Source organism: Lepidochelys kempii, chromosome 1 (genome assembly GCF_965140285.1).
Source record: "Lepidochelys kempii isolate rLepKem1 chromosome 1, rLepKem1.hap1, whole genome shotgun sequence".
NCBI classification, from domain to species: Eukaryota; Metazoa; Chordata; order Testudines; family Cheloniidae; genus Lepidochelys; species Lepidochelys kempii.
The window spans coordinates 230,391,221-230,414,419 of record NC_136380.1 but is presented as its reverse complement, the minus strand read 5'-3'; the positions used below and the strand labels follow the sequence as shown (position 1 = coordinate 230,414,419).

At 42.2% G+C, this 23,199-nt stretch overlaps 1 protein-coding gene across 3 annotated transcripts; it reads left to right on the top strand.

Annotated features, from left to right (window-relative positions):
* The first annotated feature begins 350 nt into the window (after positions 1-350).
* Positions 351-21,504, top strand: TSPO (translocator protein). Of its 3 annotated transcripts, none has more exons than XM_073316990.2 (4): positions 351-503; positions 15,685-15,886; positions 19,994-20,132; positions 21,252-21,504. In XM_073316990.2, exons 2-4 carry the CDS (start codon positions 15,705-15,707, stop codon positions 21,423-21,425), a joined length of 495 nt encoding a protein of 164 aa, XP_073173091.1. In that variant the 5' UTR covers positions 351-503; positions 15,685-15,704; the 3' UTR covers positions 21,426-21,504. The 3 variants fall into 3 exon arrangements, with proteins under 3 accessions (XP_073173091.1, XP_073173070.1, XP_073173080.1); XM_073316969.1 differs by lacking the exon at positions 351-503 and adding an exon at positions 510-612; XM_073316979.2 differs by lacking the exon at positions 351-503 and adding an exon at positions 639-1,025.
* Positions 21,505-23,199: the final 1,695 nt, after the last annotated feature.

Genomic DNA, 23,199 nt, shown 5'->3' with positions numbered 1-23,199 from the left:
AGTAGAAGAGCTACTGCTGCAATCTTCAGCCACAGCAGTCGCTGGAGGGAGTGCTGGGTGTGGACAAGCTGGACCCTTTTACCCTGGATAGCGTGGGCACCTTAAACTATTTCAGAACCAAAGGGGCTCAGTAACTTAGACCATTTAACCTTGGAGCTGTGCGATCCTTTAGGGTAGGCCACTCCTATGAGTGCGCTGAAATTTCAAATACAGTAAACGGCTCTGCAAACTCCTCCGCCTCCTGCCGCAGCGGGAGAGGCTTGAGACAAACAACGACAACAAAAGCCTCACATAATGACTCCCCCAAACCACCCACCCCCTTCCTCCCCCCGTGCGTGCTGGAGCTGGCCCGGGCCGGGCCGCCACCAAAGCATCCAGCTCCGCCCCCGATTGCCATGCCGCCGCCCCTCCTGCGGTTCCCCTGCGCGTAGGAGGGACGCCGCACCCCTGCCGGGTCCCTAGAGCTCTCCTCTGCCTCGCCGAGCTGCGGGCCGCTGCAGCGGGTGAGTCTCTCCCCGGGCATGAGGTTGTGGCGGAGACTCTTCCGTCAGTGGCTCCGGATTAAGGCGCGGGGAGGCGGAAACGGCTAATTTCGAAGGGAAGCAGCTCTCAGTAAGCACAGTTGCCGCAGGAGCAAGGGGAGGGTGTCACCCGTGCAAGTCGATCGGCCTGGCTGTAGCAGCAGGGGTGGAGGGAAATGGCACCTTATACCACACCTCGTGGCCGATGAGACACTGGTAACAGCAAGAGGGCTTAGCCCCAGGGTGCCACGCAGTGCTGGGTTTGGCAACAGGGAGGCCGTCTTCTAGTGTCACATATTGCAGCCAGCATCGGGTCGGCAGGAACAGCAGCACCTGCTTATGTGCATTGCCTAGTAGCGATACAGCCAAGGCGTGGGATTCCTCGCCTCGGCCCAGTCACTCAACCTGTGGTTAGTTCATCTGTAAAACACAGTCCTCGTGACTGCTTCGCAGCAGTGCTGGGAGGCCTCTTTAACGGTGTGTAAAGTACTTGGAGATTCTCAGGTGAGATACACCATAGATGGCAAAGAGTCCTGTGGCACCTTATAGACTAACAGACGTATGGGAGCATAAGCTTTCCTGGGTAAATACCCACTTCCTCGGATGCCTAGATGGGGGGAGTGTAATTATTACTAGCGCTACTTTATTTGCTCCATGTTAGCATAGCTTGGTTATACAGGGTGAACGAGGGAGAGGTGTTGTGATTCTATGCCAAATTTAACATTTACTGTGTGTTTTCTGATCATCTTATGGGAATTGGGGAGAGATCCTTACAATGTGTCTTGCCCTGCACTCACTCCATTGGCAGGTGCAGACCACACTGCTGGGAGCAATGCCCCTTTCAGGGAGGGGAAGGGTGTGTGGGCATGCTCTTACTCCCACAGCCCTCTTTGTAGGGGGCTTCTCTCTCCTGTTCTTTATCCATCCTACAGTGTTGCCCTGCCTGTTATGTACATTTCATTTTCCTGGTTACTGAGTTACAGACTGGAGGTGGCTTCATTTCAGTGCTGGGTTAAATGATTCCGGATAGATACATAGTATAGTTTGAGGGACATGTTGATAATTATTAATACAAATGCTATAAAATGTATGCTAATAATGTTCTTGTTGGATCAACAATTAATTTTTAGGGGCTTGCTGTCATTTGAAGTATTACAGTTAAAATGTTCAGGAAAGTTTCCTTTTCTTTCTCTCTTCTTTATTTTTATATGAACACAACAAGAAAACAGTTGGGAAGGATCACTGGTTCTAGCCAGTGGATGGGAAATACTGCTTAGTAACCTTCCCTTATGTAATACAGGTTTCCACTAGTGGAACTTGGATTGTAGCACCATGGTGGCAGAATACCTCCAGAAGGGGGTTTATAGTAGTGCAAATGCCCACTACTGTGGCACCTGGAGCTGGCCAGCAAAGCACAGAAAGCGGGTGGTGTCAAATAGGGAGAGGATGGGACCAAGGGAGCCAGAATATGCACGGATTCAGCCTTTGGTGCTAAAACCCACAGTAGTTTTAAGCTGCCCTACCACAGTAAAACCTCTGGGGCAGTTTGGCTCCTGTGCCAGCAGCAATGAATCAAGCCCTAGCTAGTGGACTATTGCATGTGTTACTCCTCTTCCCTGTCCCAGTTCCTATCTCATTTGGCTTCATGGGGGCCTTGAATTCCAGCCTCTCAAATCCAGAATTTCATATTGTCAATATTTGCTTTTCCAGGTAGGTCGAGATAGTTTGAGTATGATTTTAAACTAGTGGAGCTTTATTAGAGAGGAAATGCATTACTTAAATTGGTATATGTACTTCAAGCTTATTCTGCCTGTTACCTAAAGGGGAAAAAAAGAGGATGCTTGTTTGTGTTCTCTTGACTGATTATATGTCATGAAATGGAGTGAATTCATGAAAGGCTAAAGTGAAGCACACTTTAGTAAAGTGAGCACCAAATGGAGATATTACAAGAAAAAGAAGTGAAAGTATGCAAACCTGCATTTGCGCTTGTGTAATCATTTGGCGTTGGTTTGGTATTATGAAACATCAAACAGTGAGTCATTTCGTAGAGCAGTTTAATAAAAGGAATGGGGTCATTTAACTCAGTGGAGTGAAAATGAATCGGAATAGCAAGTAATACTGCCAGATCATCTTCTCAGACCAAAGGGTCATCATTATGGGAAAATATTACTCTTCCCCCAGAACCCTCCTCTATGGAATCCCATAATGTGGAATCTCAGTCTTCCCCTCCATCTTATTCAACATCTAAGTGAAGTCATTGGAGGAGTCAGTGAGACAACATGGGCTGAACTGACTAGGGTAGGGGTGGGCAAACTTTTTGGCCCGAGGGCCACATCAGGGTGCGAAACTGTATGGAGGGTTGGGTAGGGAAGGCTGTGCCTCCCCAAACAGCCTGGCCCCCGCCCCCTATATGCCCCCTCCCTCTTCCTGCCCCCTAACTGCCCCCCTCAGAACCCTGACCCATCCAACCCCCCCCCCAGCTCCTTGTCCCCTGACCACCCATTCCCAGCACCCCCGGCCCCAGTACCCCCCCATCTACCCCCGCCCATTCCCCATTCCCCCCCCCCCAGAACCTCTGCCCCATCCAACCGCTCCCTGTCCCCTGACTATCCCTGGCGTGGCTGTGGGGGAGGGGGTGGAAGCTAGCCTCCCTGGCCAGGAGCTGAAGGGCCAGGCAGGACAGTCCCATGGGCTGAATGTGGCCTGCAGGCCATAGTTTGCACACTTCTGGTATAGGGACACCACCCAGCCCTACGCTTGTTTTTTTTATGAAATATAAACAGCATCTTCTCCCCTTTTTCTCAATGCTGAGTTGAGATAAATTGGATGAAGAGCAACTGGCTAAAGCTGAACCCAAGCCCTACTGAAGCAATGCTGGTGGGAAAAGACAAATGCTTTGAATAACTTGCTTCTCCTATAACATCCCCCATTATCAAGGGCATCTGCTCTCAGGTTGTTAAGTCAATCTGCAGCCTAGGGTTCCTTTTGGACTCCTCACTGCTGTCAAATACCCAAATATCCACAGCAGCAAAAGCTACCTATTTCTGCTTGTGGCTGCCCAAAAGATTATAATTCATCCAATTAGACACAGATCTGGTGATGGTGATTCACATATTAATGACTACCAGGCATGAATAGTACAGCTCAAATCTAGGAATGAAGTATGTCCTGAAAGTGTACGGTTAGTACAAAATGTCACAGAAGTACGTCTACTAAACCAGTGGTTCTCAACCAGGGTGTAGCCTGGGGGTACACAGCGGTCTATCAACTCATCTAGATATTTGCCTAGTTTTACAACAGGCTACATAAAAAGCACTAGCAAAGTCAGTATGAACTACAATTTCATACGGACAATGACTTGTTTATAATGCTCTATCTACTATACACTGAAATTTAAGTACAATATTTATCTTCCAGTTGATTTATTTTATAATTAGATGGTAAAAATGAGAAAGTCAGCAAGTTTTCAGTAAGTGTGATGTGACTCTCTTGTATTTTTATGTCTGATTTTGTAGATTTATAGTGAGGGGAAATTTGGAGGTACTCAAGACAAATCAGACTCCTGAAAGGGGTACTGGAGTCTGGAAAGGTTGAGAGTCTAGGCTTGACAGAATTTAAATTTATTGATAATATTGATGTTTAAGCTTTTTTCAATTTTTATTGATTTACATTTTGTTGTGCAAAATTATGGGTTTTCAGAATTTTTGTTTTTATTGATTGAAATGCTCAGAGTTGCAGAAAATTATGGGGAGGGTTCAGATGATAACTATGGAAATGACAGATTCAAAAAGTTAAAGCATTATAACAGTTAACACATTGTCAATATCACATGTCCAAATATACAAAGTAAATATCATTAAATCAAACTCTAAAGTTCTCAGACAGTATTTTTCTTATTTTATCTATACATTTTGATAGTTTTTTTGTTGTTGGTGTGTACGTACACAGTGAAATCGATGTTTAGTATACTACCAATAAAAATCTAATCCTTCCAAATCTACATATCATATTGCACACATTTTGTCCTTAGATAAATACCACCAACTTAAATTTACAGTGCTGTTTCCTTCTATTGTTACAGATAACATCTAAGGTTATTATAAGTGAGAAAAAACATTTATCTAGATTTGTTTTTTACTTTGTGCATTTTGACAACTCTCTTTGTTTAGGTTTCAGAGTAACAGCCTTGTTAGTCTGTATTCACAAAAAGAAAAGGAGTACTTGTGGCACCTTAGAGACTAACCAATTTATTTGAGCATAAGCTTTCGTGAGCTACAGCTCACTTCATCGGATGCATACTGTGGAAAATACAGATGTTTTTATACACACAAATCATGAAAAAATGGGTGTTTATCACTACAAAAGGTTTTCTCTCCCCCCACCCCACTCTCCTGCTGGTAATAGCTTATGTAAAGTGATCACTCTCCTTACAATGTGTATGATAATTGAGGTGGGCCATTTCCAGCACAAATCCAGGTTTTCTCCCCCCCTCACCCGCCCCCAACAATCCACTCTCCTGTTGGTAATAGCTTTGTAAGGAGAGTGATCACTTTACATAAGCTATTACCAGCAGGAGAGTGGGTTTGTTTGGGGGGGATGTTTGGGGGGGAGAAAACCTGGATTTGTGCTGGAAATGGCCCACCTCAATTATCATACACATTGTAAGGATTTGCATCTGAAGAAGTGAGCTGTAGCTCACGAAAGCTTATGCTCTAATAAATTGGTTAGTCTCTAAGGTGCCACAAGTCCTCCTTTTCTTTTTGCGAATACAGACTAACACGGCTGTTACTCTGAAACCTGTCATTGTAAGGAGAGTGATCACTTTACATAAGCTATTACCAGCAGGAGAGTGGGGTGGGGGGAGAGAAAACCTTTTGTAGTGATAAACACCCATTTTTTCATGATTTGTGTGTATAAAAACATCTTCTGTATTTTCCACAGTATGCATCCAATGAAGTGAGCTGTAGCTCACGAAAGCTTATGCTCAAATAAATTGGTTAGTCTCTGAGGTGCCACAAGTACTCCTTTTCTCTTTGTTTAGTCAGTGTCATGGTTTCTTCTGAGGTATGGCGCTGTAATAGCCACTCCGTAATTAAAACAAACGGGATTCTCATTACTAACCATCCACTCTTCCAGCAAACACCCCAGAAAAAAAACACTCCCTCCTCACCCCTGAGATTTTGCATGCCACATCTCATTCCATGGTAGAATTTCTGGTTCTGTTTTTGGATGCTTGTTTTTTGGAGAGGGAGTGAACAAGAAAAGCAGTTATGAAATTGTGCTGTTGCAAAATATTCCCTGCTGTTGATGTTCTGAAACTATTCCTAATGGTTTTTTTTTCCTCCCTCCAACTCCTCACATCCCCAAAATGGTGAGGCCTACAAACACCAAAACCATTTGTTTTGTTGGCCATGCTGCAAGAAGTGCCCTTTAGTGTTTTTAATTTTAGATGAGGGTAATGTCAGTGGCAAAATTATAAAGATGTATAATCTAAAGATGATGTGAGAAGGTATACATGCCCAGCACAAAGACAGATAAAGAAGGGGTTAGTATATAGCACTCTAAAACAGGGATTTAAAGAGGAGGCAACAAAAGTCGTTCTCTCTTTTCCTCATCTCCCTGAGCTGGAAGGTAACTGGGTCAGGAAACACCCAAGCTAGGAAGAAAGAGGAAGTGGGAAGCTGGCTCTTTTGCATTCACAGAAAGGCTAAACAGTTTACAAAAGACTTTAAAGTTAAGAACCACAGGCACCAGCTTCTAATTTTCCCCGGGGGTGCTCAAACCCTGCTCAGCCCCAGGCCCCACCCCACTTCTTTCCGCCCCACCTCTTCCCTCTTCCTTCCTTCCAGCCCCTCTTGCATGCTGCTGAACAGCTGTTCTAGGACATGCAAGAGACACTGGGAGGGAGGGGGAGGAAGTAGAGGAGCTTGGCTGCCAGTGGGTGCTAAGCACCCCCTAATTTTTTTCCATGGGTGCTCCAGCCCTTGAGCACCCGCAGAGTTGGTGCCTAGGTTAAGAACTATTTACTTTTCCTCTGGGCTGAAGCAAACCATCCCTTCCTTTGTGGTTTGCTCCCTTTCTGCTGTCCTCCCCGCAGCCCTTACTCAGAGAGAAGGGGAAAAGGCTGAAGAAAATCTTGAGTATAGCTTCCCAGGTATTGGGCCATAGGGGAGAAACACCCTGCCTTAAGTGGCAGAATGTTGTATTTTGTTTCTTTTTCCTTATTTCTTCTGGTTCCTGTTGCGATGGCTGGGGTCACTCTAGTGCAGTTACCATGAGTACACAAAATAAATTTAAAGTATAAACTGACCTGCTGCAGCCTAAGGGTGCGCTGCTGCACCTGGCAGAGGTGGGGGGATGAGTGAGTGAGTAGGATACTGGGAGAAATGCCGAGGAGCAGAAGTGCTGGATGGGAAAACATGGGGAGGGACATAGAATCATAAAAATGTAGGGTGGAAAGAGACCTTGAGAAGTCATCAAGTCCAGCCCCCTGTGCTGAGGCAGGACCAAGTAAACCTAGACCATCCCTGACCATCGCATCCACTGTGTTCTTAAAAACCTCCAGTAATGGGGATTCCACAACCTTCTTCAGAAGCCTGTTCCAGAACCTTATTCCCCTTATATTTAGTAAGTTTTCCCTTATATCTAATCCAAATCTCCCTTGCTGCAGATTAGCCCACTGCTTTTTGTTCTACCTTCAGTGGACATGGAGAACAATTGATCACAGTCCTCTTTATAACAGCCCTTAACATATTTCAGGATTGTTATCAGGTCCCCGCTCAGTCTTCTTTTCTTAAGACAAAATATGCAGGGTTTTTTAACCTTTCCTCACAAGTCAGGTTTTCTAAACTTTCTATCATTTTTGTTGCTCTCCTTAGGCCTCTCTCTGATTTGTCCATATCTTTCCTAAAGTGTGGCATCCAGAATGGGACACTACACCAGCTGAGGCCTCACCAGTGCTGAGTAGAGCAGGACACATACCTCCTATGTATTACAAACGATACTAGCCTTTTTCAGAACTGCATCACATTATTGATTCATATTCCATTTGTGACCTCCTATAACTCCCAGATTCTTTTCAGCAGTACTACCCCCGAGCCAGTTATTCCCTACTTGGTAGTTGTACATTTGAATTTCCCCTCCTAAGTGAAGTATTTTGCACTTGTCTTTATTGAATTTCATCTTATTGATTCCAGACCAATTCTCCAAGGTCATTTTGAATTCTAATCCTGTTCTCCAAAATGCTTGCAACCCCTGCCACCTTGGTGTCATCCACAAATTTTATAATGGCTCTCCCCTCTAAGTCATTAAAGAAAATATTGATTAGAACCAGATCCAGGACTGACCATAGTGGGACCCCACTAGATATGTCCTCCCAGTTTGACAGTGAACAACTGATAACTACTCTTTGAGTACAGTCTTTTAACCAGTTGTGCACATGCCTTATAGTAATTTCATCTAGACTACATTTCCCTACTTTGCTTATAAGTTGTCATGTGGGATTGTGTTAAAAGCCTTACAAAAATCAAGATATCTCACCTCTGCTGCTTCTCCCCATCTACAAAGACAGTACCCCCATCAAAGAAGGAAATTAGGTTGGTTTGGCATAATTTGTTCTTGACAAATCCATGCTGGCTATTCCTTATAACCCTATTATCCTTTAGGAGCTTACAAACCGATAGTAGTTGCTCAGGTCCTCTTTGTTCCCCCTTGTAAAGATAGGTACTATCCTTGCCCTTTTCCAGTCCTTTGGGACCCACCCATTGAGTTCTCGAAGATACCTGCTAATGATTCCGAGCTTGCTTCAGCTAGTTCCTTAAGTACCCTAGAATGAATTTCGTCAGGCCCTGGTGACTTGAATACATCTAATTTTTCTAAATATTCTTTAATCTGCTCTTTCCCTATTTTGGTTTGTATTCCTTCCCCCTTGTTGTTAATATCAATTGTGTTTAGAATCTAATCACCATTAATCATTTTAGTGAAGACCTGAAGCAAAATAGGCATTCAAAAACCTTAGCTTTTTTGATGTCATCAGTTATTAGCCCTCTTTCTTCACTAAGTAGCCAACCTATACTTGTCTTTCTCTTGCTCCTAATGTATTTAAAGAACCTTTTCTTATTGCCTTTTCTGTCCCTTGTCTTAGCCTTTCTGATTTTGTCCGTACCTGCTTGTGCTATTCTTTTGTACTCCTCCTTAGCAATTTTTCCATGTTTTCACTTTTTGTAGGATTCCTTTTTGGGCTGGGATAGGGGATATGAAAGGGCAACATAGAGCCATGCTCCTGGTCTCAGAATGGGGAAGCTTTGGGAGAGGCTGGATAATAGTAGGGAATAGAAGATGAGGGATAAGAGCTATAGGGGACCAAGGGTAGGCGTGCAAGGGGAGATACAGGCAACCATGAGAGGTATTTCCCTCTAATGTCCTCTATTTCAAGGTGTACCTTTCCTCCCACCAAGCTCCCCATATCTGCTTTAGACTGGCTAAAGTCTAAGGAAGGGACCCCTGTTTTAGTGATTCTTATCGGGTCCATTATAGCAGGCCTCTCCTTCTATTAACATAATACCATCCCAGGTTAAGCTTTTGGCACTTATTCAAAACAGGGTAAGTCCCAAACAAAAAAAAAAAATAATCAAACAAAAAATGAGTATTGTTCAAGTTTAAAGTGTTTCAAGAGAATTCACTTAACACCCACATACCGTTTACAAAGTCCTACAACTACAAAATAATCCCCAACCATTAAGTCTAGAAAATGAATAGTTAAAAGATCCAGCCAGTTTCTCTCTACCATATATAATCTTTCATCCGTCAATATCACCTCAATTAACTTACACCACCCACTGAGCCTTAGCTTTATCATCTAACATTTGCAAAGATATATAAAGATCAAAATAACAAATTTACTTGGAGGTTATAAAATCACTAACCCATTCTACAATATTATTCAGTACAAAAAGGTGACAAACTTAGTTGCTACACCATAGTTAAAAGGTATATACTTTCCAGGTTTAGATACAAAGCTACAAACAGCAAATATCAGTCATTCAAATTATATTAATAAAAATACTTTACCCTACTCTGAGAAGGTCAGATCTGACAGTTTTATATACTCTACAAGTATATTACTTTTTAAATATTTCCTACACATTTAATAAATATTATACATCTAACTGCATATTTCCAGTACAGAACAAATAATGGGGTAAAGTTAAGAGTGGTTGGTGTTATAGGGATTAAAAGTTTTATATGGCAGTGTGGGAACTGGATGGATTCCTCTCTGTTTACTTCCAGGCTTTTGAACTAAAAAAAAAAAATTGTAAAGAAAAATGTAACCTTCTAGGTGATGGATGGAATCCCTTGAAACACTTCCAGCCTTAACTTTTTATTTTTTCAACAACGTGATTTACTGAAGAATACTCACCCTGTTAGTCATTTCCCCCTGTTTGTGTGGGTCTTTCGCACAGGAATAAGGATGAGAAAAACATCATACAAAATAGGAAATGTGATTGTTTAACCACAAAATAGGTCGGCAGACTTAAGAGCAGGTGGATTATTAGTTATTAGTATTTGTATTGTGAAGCCACCTAGGAGCCCTAGTCATGGACCAGAACTCCTTATGCTCGGTGCTGTATAACACGGAACACAAGTATAGTGCCTGAATCCACTTTGAACTTTTTTTTTTTTTAAAAAGGAAAACACTCCTTATCAAGCAGCTATTATGAAATGCATTTTGTAAGCTCTATAACTGGTTTCCTCTCTGAAAATAAAGGGAAACTAAAGTAATGCAACTGAAAGCCATTTAATTCCTCTAAAAGTAAAGTCAGAAAAGCTTGGAACTAATGCAGATTCTGCTTTATATGTGATTTGCTTAATTTGTCATGGTGTTAAGAAATCTAGAGCAAAGATGGGGTGTGTGGTAGGAGAACATAGAAGCCTAGAAGTGTAGGTCTGGAAGAGACCTCAATAGGTCATCTAGTCCAGTGCTCTCCACTCAAGTCAGGACTACATAATAACTAGATAATTCCTGACAGGTGTTTGTCTAACCTGTTCTTAAAAGCCTCCAGTGATAGAGATTCCACAACCTCTCTCGGCAATTTATTCCAGTGCTTACACATCTCAGATCTAAGCATCAGCTACTTCTTTATACTCTTGTGTAACAGAAACTCCTACAACTGGAAAACTCATGTAAGGAAAAAGAAAAGGAGTACTTGTGGCACCTTAGAGACTAACCAATTTATTTGAGCATGCATCCGATGAAGTGAGCTGTAGCTCACGAAAGCTCATGCTCAAATAAATTGGTTAGTCTCTAAGGTGCCACAAGTACTCCTTTTTTTTTGCGAATACAGACTAACACGGCTGTTACTCTGAAACCTGTCATCATGTAAGGAAGACACCTAAGAATAAGGTTTTCTGGAATCGGGCCTTTTAATATTTTTCTCCTCTGATCACCACGTTTGAATTTTATGCATTACTTCTTTTTCTTATCACCTCTGTCTGGTTGTACATTGCTCCTCTCTTTCATCCTTGGTTTGTTTCCAAATCTTTCATTTTGTTTCCAGCTCTACTCTTTTTTTCAGGAACAGTGTCTCTGGGAATCCCTCTCCTCCCACTTCCCTCCTTTCACTCACTTGTTCTCGTTTTAAAGGCCCACATGGAGCATTTATGGAGGGCTACATACACATGGCTTCCTAAATCAATCAGTGCTGCTCTTTCACTCAGCCATTGATTTTCATTGGAGATTGGTACCAGTTGCTAATCCCCAGGGATTGAATACCTGAATTATAGTGCTCCCACATCTAGGGATGGTTGTGGTGTAGTTGACAGGGCCTGGAACTGGGAGTTAAGAAACTTAAATTCTAATCTTAATCCTGCAACTGACTTGGTGTGTGTCTTAGAGCAAGTCACAGTACTTCAGTATCCCTTCTGTAAAATAGGCAAGCCTGTCCCTATGGGGGGTGCGGGGCCCAGGGACATAGGCGCCGAGTTTCTATCTGCCAGAGGGTGCTCCCCTTGGCTCTGCCCAGGCCCGGCCCCCACTCCCCCCCTTCCCCCAAGGGCCCACCTGCACACCACCTCTTCCTTGCGCAGTTCCGCCCCTCCCCCAAGCACACTGTGCCCTTGCTCCTCTCCCCTCCCACTCCAGTTCCTCCAGTTGCTGCAAAACTGCTGAACAACAGTAAGCGCTGGGAGGGATGGGGAGGTGCTGGGGGGAAGTTGGTATGGGGACTGCTCCTCACCCCCATCACTTTATCCCCCCACCCGCCTCCTCATGAAGCGTGGGGCCTCCCAAAGCGCAGGGCCCCAGGGTGGTTGCCCCGATTGGCCGTTCCCAAGGGACAGCTCTGAAAATAGGGATAAAGAAGCTTACTAACGCTTGCAAAAAGCTTTGAGTTCTGTTTAAAAAGTGCTATATAATTACTAATTAGTATTACTAGCCCAAAGGGCAGGGCACCCAAATCAATCCAAATTATGTCCTGCCACTCCTGCGGCGCTCCCTTCCTTCTCTCTCGTCCTCCCCCTCTGTTTGTGCACATCTTTCCTCTTCCTGTTTTGTGGATATTTCCTGGTCTTGTGTCTTCCCTCATTTCCTGTTCTCCCTCATTCCACAATGATCCCTGTATTGCAGCTCCTATACATACTGGGCCAGATTCTCCAGTAACTTGTCCTTTGTGTACTCACTTACCGAGGGTGCAAAACGTTACAGCTCTGATCTGATATCATTTTACATCCACTGTACAAGTAACTACAAACTGCAGGGCAGTGGAGAACTGAGCCCCATGTTTCCCCAGCAATGACCATAAGAACAGCAGAGCGATAGGATCACAATCATTTTCACCTTCTTAGTGGACTCCTTCCAAATTACTCTGTAAAAGCAGCAGAGGTATGATCCTCTACAACTACTAGGAAATCCTGTTCCCAGCGGAGCTTGTTGGTCCTGCAGATAGTCACTCCCCTGGGTCCCAGTAGAATTAGATAGTAAAAGTGAGTAGCACTGTGTCACTTTCATGTCGCCAATACTCCTGAGAAGTAGTATGTGCTTCAGCAGAGATACTTCTCCCACAGGGGTATTTAAGAAGAAATAATGCAGGAACGTGCGAACTTGCAATTCTTGTGCTGCATTTAAAACACGACCTGGTAAAAATAAATTTTGAACTCTGCATATAGAATAATATTAGGTAAGAGGCACAACAGCAATACTTGTAGCAACAAACTACACAGGACAGGTTTTTAACTCTCTTCCCAGCTTTCCCTCCTCCATCAAAGACTTAATTGACACTGTTCAGCAGGATGTTTTCTTCTCCCCTCCTCTTGTGCACAGACTTTGGCTCCGATTTCTTCCTTCTTTCCACCTCCAACCCTTCCACTCCCTTCTGTCTCTTATCCATTCCTGGGCATGCACGCTCTCTCCATCTTCTCTTTTATCTTCAAAACATCTTCCCCCCTCTGGCTTCTTTCTCAGGCTAATGGCACATTCTTGTTTACCCACTCATGAAAAAATTCTTCTCTCAATCCCAGCTGCTTTTCCAGTCTATCCGTCCCCCTCCCCATTGCATTTAAAATCCTTGTCTGTATGGCCTACAGCTATTGCCAGGGCTTTCCTTGATCCTCTCCAATCTGGCTTCTGCTCTCACTCATTCATATCATGCTAACCAAGGTCCCTAACAAATCAAAGAGACACATTTCTTTGACTTGCCTCTGAAACAACTAATCACCCCCTGCATCTTTATTTTCTCTCTTTTTAGCACTTTCACAGCTCTGCTTTTTTCCTCTTACTTCACTGACCTTCAGTATCGGTTATTCCTCTGTGTCCCCTCTTCCACTCTCTGTAGCCGTTCTTCAGGATTAGTTTCTTATTTTGTGAGATAAGGTGGGTGAGCTAGTATCTATTATTGGACCAATTTCTGTGGTGAGAGAGATGAGCTTACACAGAGCTCCTCTTCAGGTCTGGGAAACATACTCAATGTCACAGCTAAATACAAGGTGGAATACGTTATTTAGCATAAGTAGTAAACACAAAATTTCAAGGGACCATTCAAAGTGAAGTGTCCTGTTAATACCCCTCCAGTCATAGTGAGAAAAAGAAGGGGGGGGGAGCTGCTGGGAGTGGGGTTGTTAGTGGGTTACACATTGTTGTAAAAAGCCATGAATCCAGTGTCTGTATTCAGTCCATGGTTATTAGTGTCTAGCAAAGTTGCAAATTTAAGCTCCCAGGCTCATCCTTTGAAGGTGTTGTATAGATTTCCTTTGAGGAGGTCTGAGACTCACGTCAGATATAGAGCGATCGTTTCGTGAAAAGTGTTCACCCACAGGTGATAGGGTGTTTTTGTCTTATTTTTCTGGGCGAGTTCATGTGAGAGTGTAGTTGATTGTCTGGTTTCACCCTTATAGTTGTTCTGGGGCATTTAGTGCACTGGATGAGGTACACCACACGTGATAGGCATGTGCACAACTCATGGATCTCGAAAGACATGTTGTAGGAAAGGTTTCTGGCCAATGGGAGATGTAGAGCCGGCACTTGCGGCGGGGGCAGCATGCGGAGCCCCGTGCTCACCCCTACGCCTAGGGGCCAGAGGGAGATGCTGGCAGCTTCCCAAGAGCCATGTGGAGCCGGATAGGCACTCTGCCTGCCCCTTTGGGGGCAGCCAACTGGACTTTTAACGGCCGGAGCTGCCAGGGTCCCTTTTTGACTGGGCATTCCGGTTGAAAACCAGATGCCTGGCAAACCTAGCTGCAGCCCGAGCTTGAATGTCTATACTGCAATTAAAACAGCCCCTTAGCCAGAGCCCTGTGAGCCTGAGGCAGCTGGCGCAGGCCAGCCAAAGGAGTTTAATTACAGTGCAGACATACCCTATTTAAGCTCGAAAACTTGTCTCTCTTACCAATAGAAGTTGGTCCAATAAAATATATTACCTCACCCATCTTTCTCTCTAATATCCTGGGACCAACACAGCTACAACAACGGACTATATCTTACCCTGCGTCACATAAAGCACTGGGCAAGATTATAGTCCTATGCAAATAATAAAAGTAAAGGGTTGCATGCACTTGGCTACTATGCTTTCAAAATCTGTCTTTTCTATTTTATCCTTTTTGGTATGTGTTTAATCCCTTATTTTGGCAACCTATATATGGATTGTATATAGCAGGTGGTTTTTGGCCACAAAACTTGGGGTAGAGCTTTTCCAGCTTATTTATTTACTCTTAATGCTACCTTTGCTTTGCTAATGTAGCTAGGGCAACCAGGCAAGCTTCACCGCCAATGCTTATACCCACTGTTGGCTGGAGGGCTTATATTGGTCCTAAGCCTTGTGCTGACCCTCTGCACCTGGGTGAATTTCACATACACATATTTTCATCCATGAATAAATAAACTGAGGGATAATGCAGTTTGGCACTATGTAAATTGTACTTTTAAAATTTTTTTTTAAGGGTTCTACATCTTGTCACCAAACCGTCCATCTATGTAAAATGCTATGCCAAGAAAACCTAGTAGTGTCACCAATATACAAGCAATTGGGGTAAGAGGTGAATGACTGACATTCATCCAAATATGGGTTTGAGAGTCTCTCTTTTAGGCTTACCAGGCAAGGCACTAGTGTCCAACAACTCCCATTGAGCTCAAAGGGAATTATGGATGTTCAGCACCTGACAAGACTGAAGCCTTTTGACTGGAGAGATAAACATAGAGGGGCAGATCCTCAGCTGGTGTCAATGGAGCTAAAACAATTTACACTAGCTGAGGATCAGCCCCAGAAAATTGAAGAGACTAGTTAAGATGAATGTTTGTTTTTAAACCTGTAACCTCTGCTAAGCAAGCTCAAGGAAGGGGATATGAATGAGTAAGGAAGCAGTGTATTGGGTGCAGTGATTGACTGAATAATTGATCAAGAAATCTTTGTTGGTAGAATCATAAACAATGCATCAGATTAAAACTGCCTATAAAAGAAAAACTGAAAAGAATCCTTGGGGTGTTCCAGCTTGCCTGTGAGCCTGGAGTCTTTAAATTAACTTAAATGGGCTTTAGATCAGGCCCTGGAAGAGGAGTTAAGTAGTACAATAATTATCTCTTAAATAAATCTGTTTAATCTGAAAGTGTTTGGCCAGAGTTTTATTCTAAAAAATTCACTTTGCAAACAAACATTCAGGTGTTTGGGATTTGTTTCAGATTCAGCGTCTGTCTTGGAAATGGTACCGAAGTGGGCCCCGGCTGTTGGTTTCACACTCTTGCCCCATACAGGAGGGTTTTTGGGAGGCATGATAACAAAGAGAGAGATCCCTATATGGTATGAATCTCTTGAGAAGCCATCCTGGCGTCCACCTAACTGGATGTTTGGCCCTGTCTGGGGAACTCTGTATACAGCAATGGGGTATGTCTTTTATGTTGTGTATATACACTTAACTAGTCTGATGGTTGCTTAATGTACAGTAGCAAAGCTGGATTGTTAAAAAGAATCATATTGCATAACGTTAGTTAGCTATGTTATTGCATATATATATGCTACATTAATTTATAAGAGCGACGATGTTGTTTCTGCAATGTTCAACAGGTAAGCACTTGCTTAGGAAACACTGCCCTTTATGTGTATGCACAAGGGAGGTGTATTAAATGCAGGAATTTTTGATTTGCTTCTGACCGCCCCAATAAGAGAAATAGAACTGTGAAGTAATGTGCTGACTAATTGAAAGAGTTTTTTAATCATTTCCGCCCGTATATGTGTCCTCTGACATTTCTAGTTAAAATTAACTGTATTAGTAAATAAATGAGGGATTGAGATTTGGATTGTTCCAGTAAAGAGTAAGTTAAATTTACTGGAATCTATAACCCTTGTCTTATAAAACACTAATAAAAACCTGTGCTTTTAATCTGGGTCACATTATCTGGTACAGTCTGCTGCCCTCTAACTGAATTAGTCTAAAATACTGATGACAGCTTAGGCTATTACTGTCAAATAAATGGGCAATGATGAAAAGGGATGCAATGATGCAAGTGTGTTGGGCCAAATATCAGACCTATTGGTACTTTAAAAGAAAAGCTGAAGCGTAATACAAAAAATATTCTAATCACTCCATCTCATTTTAAAAATAGCTAAACTATTTGTAAAGTAGATTTTTTTCTGGACTGTTTTGTGTGTTTTAGACAGGTATGATCTCCCTCACAAAACTGTCCCAGGAACAGCCCAGCAAGAGAAAGTGCTTTTCTCCCAGCCTCCTTAACTGATGTCACATGAGCGGAGGCCACATTAGGCTATGAGAACTTGCACAATGACCACGCTCCAAAGTGACACTCAGCCCCAGGAATTTGTTTCACATCTTCTTTATGGAGGACTAGCCCTACGCCATGTTTAATACATTTTTGTTCAGCCATAGTTGCATTATCGCAGATCCCTGCAGAAAGTAATTTTTCTTTGAAGCCGAGTTGTCTCTTTCCCCAGGAACCTACTACAGTGCCCAACTCTTCTATAACTCAAATACAATGGAAGGGATTTTCCTCAAATTTGCGCTCTTTTTGCCTATTAAGTCTGGAAAGTTCAGCCCCAAATAGGAAAACTTTTTAGAAAATTAAGAGTAAGTCGTTATGATGAGATGCTACAGATTTCCTTAATTTTAGTGTTCGCTGTTGCAAAATATTGTAGTGAAGCAATATGCATAAAAACAAATGCTGAATCATGTCTCTTCTTGCCTTTACCTTATCACTTAATTTCCACTCACCTTCACTCCTTTCATTTTCTCTCCCTTTTGGTCTTTTCTTCTTTTGTGAAAAACTTCTAGTCTTTTACAGCTCAGTACATAGTGTCCTTCCCTTTCCCCCTCCCCAAGCAAACAGAAAATATCTTTTTGTTATTCTGTTCCCTCCCATGGTTAATGTCCTAATCATACTTATTCTTGATGACAAATCACAATGATCCTAATCCCAGGGGGAGTTAAGTGTTTCTTCTCAGAGCCTCAATCATGCTCAAAACCAGATCACTGTGTTCTGTATACATAACATCACAGAGATTCCTCAGAGTGCCCAACAAATCCAGTTCCTCTATTTGCATTTAACACATACAAAAGAGTCTGGGGATTGTGTCATGGAATACTGGTATTATCTAGCAGAGCTCTAGCACTCCCCAAGAGTTGTGTAACTCAGGGGCTGGCCCTGAACTACACTTTACAAATTTGCCAGAAAATTTAGATCAAGAGCAGAAGCCAAAGTTATATCTGTGTACAAGTGCAATTGCTTATTAAACAACAGTTTCACAAATCATCTGGAAGCTCAATTGTGTCTAGGTGTTTCCTAGTGATGGAGAAATGTGAAACCTTTTTGTTTTTTTAAAAGCATTTGTTTGGGAGGATAGTGATTAAATTGACAGCATATCAAATTGTGCCCTTAGAAAAGGAACAGCCAGCATGCAAGCTTGGGTTATTTACTTCCACATAAAAAAATAAACTTATTCATGCTACATGTGAGTGAATTTGAACTCTGGTAAAGTCATGTGGATGTCTTAGATGCATATCTGCAGCTAAACAATTAAAAATCTATCTTGCTTAAAAATGTGCAGGTGAATTTTTAAGAGTTCAATAATATTTATGCAGCAAAGTCTGCATATGGAGCTCTCCATTGCCCAGCTAGGTGCACAACTCAATTTGCATTCTTACCTATAATGTAGACTTCATCTCAGTATGAAACTACATTGAAACAGCTGGCAAATTACTACCACAAAGGAGCAGACTGTCTTTTGGAATATATACTCAGCTGGCCCTGAAATCAAGTACCCACTAACACTTTAAAGTGAACTACAAAGCAAAAGTAAAAAAGGAGTGGACTTCTGTGCTGAATGATCCAGCTAACCAGGTTGTGGGAGTAGGGTTGCCAACTTTCTAATGGCACAAAACCTAACACCCCTGCCCCACCGCACCCCTTCCCCGAAGCCCTTTCCCCACTTGCTCCATCCCCCCTCCCTCCATCGCTCGCTCTCCCCTATCTTCACTCACTTTCACCAGGCTGGGGCAGGGGGGGTCAGGTGCAGAAGTGGGGTGAGGGCTCTGGGTGGGGATACAGACTTTGGGGTGGGGCCAGGGATGAGGAGTTCGGGGTACAGGATGGGGCTCAGGGCTGGGGCAGGGTGTTGCCGTGTGTGGGCTCCAGGAGGGACTTTGGGTGTGGGAGTGGAAGCGGGGTCCCAGCAGCACTTACCACGGCTCCCAGGAAGCAGTCGCCAGGTCCCTGCAGCCCCTAGGCACATGGGAGGCTCAGCACGCTGCCCCCGCAGCGCTCATTGGTCATGGTTCCCCAGTGCTGACCAGAGCCGCTAGCATCCCTTTTCAACTGGGCATTCAGGTTGAAAATCAGATGCCTGGCAACCCTGTGTGGGAGGCTTTCAGTACACAATAAGCTTGAGCTTCATATCCCTCACCCTTGAGTAATCCTGTCTTACCTTCAGTGAACTAAGAAGTTATCCCAGAATGCACCATTCCATGGCATTAAAAGGGCATGGATTGCAATGAGAATTCTGGTATGTTTGCAATTGCAAAACTGTATTCTGGAAGATCTTCCAGTAACCAGTACCAAGAGGATTTCACTGACAGGAGAAAAGCTCCTCTCTCCTATTCTCTTCACTCTTGATTTCAGAAAGGAGGTGTCAAAAACAATCACTAATGTGGTTATGAAAATATCACTTCTATGCAGACACTACCCAAATTCACCACTGCTCTCTCTCCTCACTTTTTGCCTGTTTCAGCCTTAACTTCTGTTAACTCGTTTAAAAAAAATTAATACCTTAAAAATGACAAGCACTTCATTAAATAGAAGGAGGTGAAGTGACATTTAAATCCAACACTTCACTCTCCAGTTAGGAACCTACTCATTCAACTTGACCCCAGATTATCTCCCAGTTTTGAAAATTTGCCGATATAACTTCTGAAATAACGATCTTTGTACTCCACACAATGAACACTTAGTTACCGAAACTCTTATTAATGTATTCAGTTCATCTAGACTAATGCAATTGCTTCCTTTATAGTCTTCAGGTCTCAACTCAAACTTCTATTTGTCCAAAATGCAGTAGTTCATCTGCTCCCCTATATCCAAGAATGAAAGTAGCCACTGCAAAATTTTTTATTTACTTCTTTTATTGGATGGTTCAGTACCATGTACTCTCTCATTTTGCCTGAATAGCATAGGGGTGTGAAAACCACATATTGAAGGTTCCACAATAAATCAGCACTTCAATTTTGGATTCTAGCCCAAAACTATGACTTATGATACTCCATCCTATTTTCAAAAGTCACTTGGCAGCCTAAGTCTGTTGCAAGTGAATGCACTTAGACTCTTAAGTGACTTTTGAAAATAAGATGGAGACTCCTAAGTCACAGACTTCTTTGAAAAATTTTCTTGCCTTACCTATGAAAGTCACCTAGTTTGCCAAAGTATGTGTTTATAATTATCTACGTATTATATTGTATAATTTGCCAGAGTACTTCATTTTATTCAGATATGGTTCTTACTTGGTATGGAAGGAGTTGGGAGGTTTCAATGAAGAGTCAATGGTTCCACTTGGGCTGTATGCAGGGCAGCTGGCATTAAACTGGGCATGGACTCCCATATTCTTTGGAGCTCACAAAATAGGATGGGTAAGTGTAAAGTAATATTGACATTTAAAGTCTCATCGTATCCTTACATAGTCAGTTACAAGGTACCGACTTTGGAATTTTTTATTCTGAAAATGAACTTTGGTACATATAGAAAGTAACAATTGGCTTAAGTAGCAGATTTTTTAAATTCCCTTGTTACTCATATGGTCATACGAGATTATGCATAATTTATCTACAATGTCATTACATTATTAGCTCTCAATTGTGTGTTTTTCCAACCCTTTGTTAACAGAAGTTATAATTCATGTGACTAAAGTAAATACAGCTATGCCAAGGTAAAGTTCCTAGGGGTCCTTTAGACAAGTTCTTGTGAAAATTCATTTACTATGAGATGACTCGTAATTCAGTGTCAATTTTAGATAGTACTAATTATTCTCTGCTGTCCGGGGGTGGAAGGGGAAGCTAGTCTCTGACATAAACCACCCTATGAACTACTTGGCTGGTCCTTTTACTACACAGCTCTCTTAGATACTTACATGACCCCATTACCATAGTAATGGAGTGCCTTGGAGCCTTTAATGTATTTATCTGCACAGTGCCCCTGTGAGGCCGGGAAGCACTATTATCCCCATTTTACGATGGGGAAATGGGAACACTAACGTGTGTAAGGTCACACAAGAAATCTGCAGCACAGCAGAGATTTGAAGCAGTCTCCTAAATTGCAGGAGACCACCCTATCCACCATCCCTGAAATACTGAAGTAAAGAAATTCAAACACAAAACTTAACTTTTGGAATTTTTGGAGTTATTAATTTAGCATTATTGATGTGAATGCTATGAATTTAAAACATGACATTTCAGGCTGCATGTTGCATTAATTTTAGCTTTTTGCATTTATTCTGTATTTGTATGAAAATGTCTCCAAAGCTAGTTCAGTCCTGTTAAGAGCAAATGATTCCTTTTCCAAACTGATCACCCCACTCTGCACACATTCATGTATCAGCAAGAAGCATTCTAAGTTTTTTTAAGCATGTACTTTCCACTGTGTTTCAGAACTCTTTATAAAAAAGTTTAGTCTGAATTTGTGCAAATATCTACGTACTGTCTTAACAAAACTGCAGCATGTAAAATAACACTAACCACCTTATTTTGTTTCAGGGGTTGGTCAATCTCCTACTCACTAGTGGTGCAGCAACAGCTACAACTGTCACCTGGTACCATGTCAACAAGAGAGCAGCATATTTGATGTTCCCTTATTTAGCTTGGTTAACTTTGGCTTCTGTGCTCAATTACCGCATCTGGAAGGACAATAAAAACAAGAAGCAATCTTAATACAGAATCTTCTGGTAGAAGGTGTCAAGGCGGAAGATTTTTTTATGCATTTCCCCAATAAAATTACAATCCTGTTTTACTATTGCTTGAAGTACTTACTGTATTAGACAGTTAAAAATAGGTCTCGTCTAAATACAGTCAAAGTGGTGTTCATGTCCACATTCAAATGCTGGCTTACTACACAATCCGAATGGAATGTGTGCATGAGTGAATTTAATAGCACAGTCAATGAAGTGGTTTAATCTGCACCCTCTCCTATTGCCCCTGCTGTTGATTACATATAAAAAATAATTTAATGGATAGCATTTTTAACTATTACTGGCAATTAATGTGAATTGGGGGCTGATTATGTCCAGAAATGAAAGTCCATTAATGACTTTCAGACTATTGTTCCTCACATTAATTTACTCAGTATGTGCCTGATCCTTCAGCCTTATACCACTTGGCATAGTGCTTATTCCTGTCAGCTGTTGTACTGACTTCAGTGTCTTGTCTTCAAAGCACTGTGCCTAGAAATGTTTACGATTAGGCCTTATATGGAGGAAGAATTCCCATACTTGTGCATATAAACTTTGAGAGCATAGTATAATTTGCAGCCTGGACCATTATAGTTGAGAGGCAGGGGAAGGTTTCAAACATATTAAACAATAAGGAACTTACTAGTCTTACACCATGGTTTTTTTTTTTAAAAGGGCTAAAGCCAAAAGGATTCTGCAACTAGAAGAAAGCTGCCTCCCCTCCCCATTTCCTTGCCACTGCAACTAGTGTAATTTACTTGGCTAAAAAAATAGACAACAGCAAATCCAAAGCACACAGTCAGGAACTGATGACAGCGCCCAGAGTATATCCAACGAGCACCTGAAGGGGGGGAAAATAAATCACAGAAAGATGAATTAGTGCCTTTAACTTGTTCTGCTTGGAACCTGGATGCTTCACTAGCAGACTGCTAGTATTCTCGTCTACTAGCAGAGCAAGCTGCCTCCCCTGGAGGGATGTCTGGCTGCTGGTGCCCCTTTAGCTGCTTGGAGACAGGTACAAGATGTTTCTGCTGCTTCAAGATTAGTGTTGCAGTCTTAGACCAGAAGGCACAGAGTTGTAAATGGCTGAACTAGAAACAGGAACTTTTTGTACAAGGTACCTGGGACAGGAAGTTTTACCTTTCCTCTACTGCTAGCACATTACTACTTCTTTTATGACCATGCTTCCCAGTTCCCACTTACACTATTAGGATTTAAATCTTCCTCTTTTAACCTGCCCCAGATCCACAGCAATTTCCAGCAGTGACTAATTTTCACTTGCCCTGAAATTGCCTCTCTCCTTTACTGACATGTTTCCTAGGTATATCAAGTAACTTTAAACTAAGCTTCTCAGAAATCAGAACTATTATATGGTAGTGCTTGGCAGACAGTTCTTCAGATTGAACATTAGGAAGATCTGCTTTAAAAAAAAAAAAAAGTTCTATGGCATAATCAACCCTTTTCTACATGAAGACTGAAAGATAACTGGTGATATTGCTTGCTTCCTTGATATCAGTGCAAGGCTAGAAGCTATCTATGATTGCTGCAGATTAAGACGGTTTAAAATGGTATCTTTGTACACTTTGCTTAAAATCTGCAATTGGTTAGTTTTTGTTACAATGTTTATCAAAAAAATAAAGCTTAACTAATATCACTTTTTAATGCTATAATACTTCAAGAAATAAATAATGCATGTATACAGTGTAAAACAGGGGTCTCAAACACACAGCCCAGGGGGTTATTTCCTGCGGCCCACC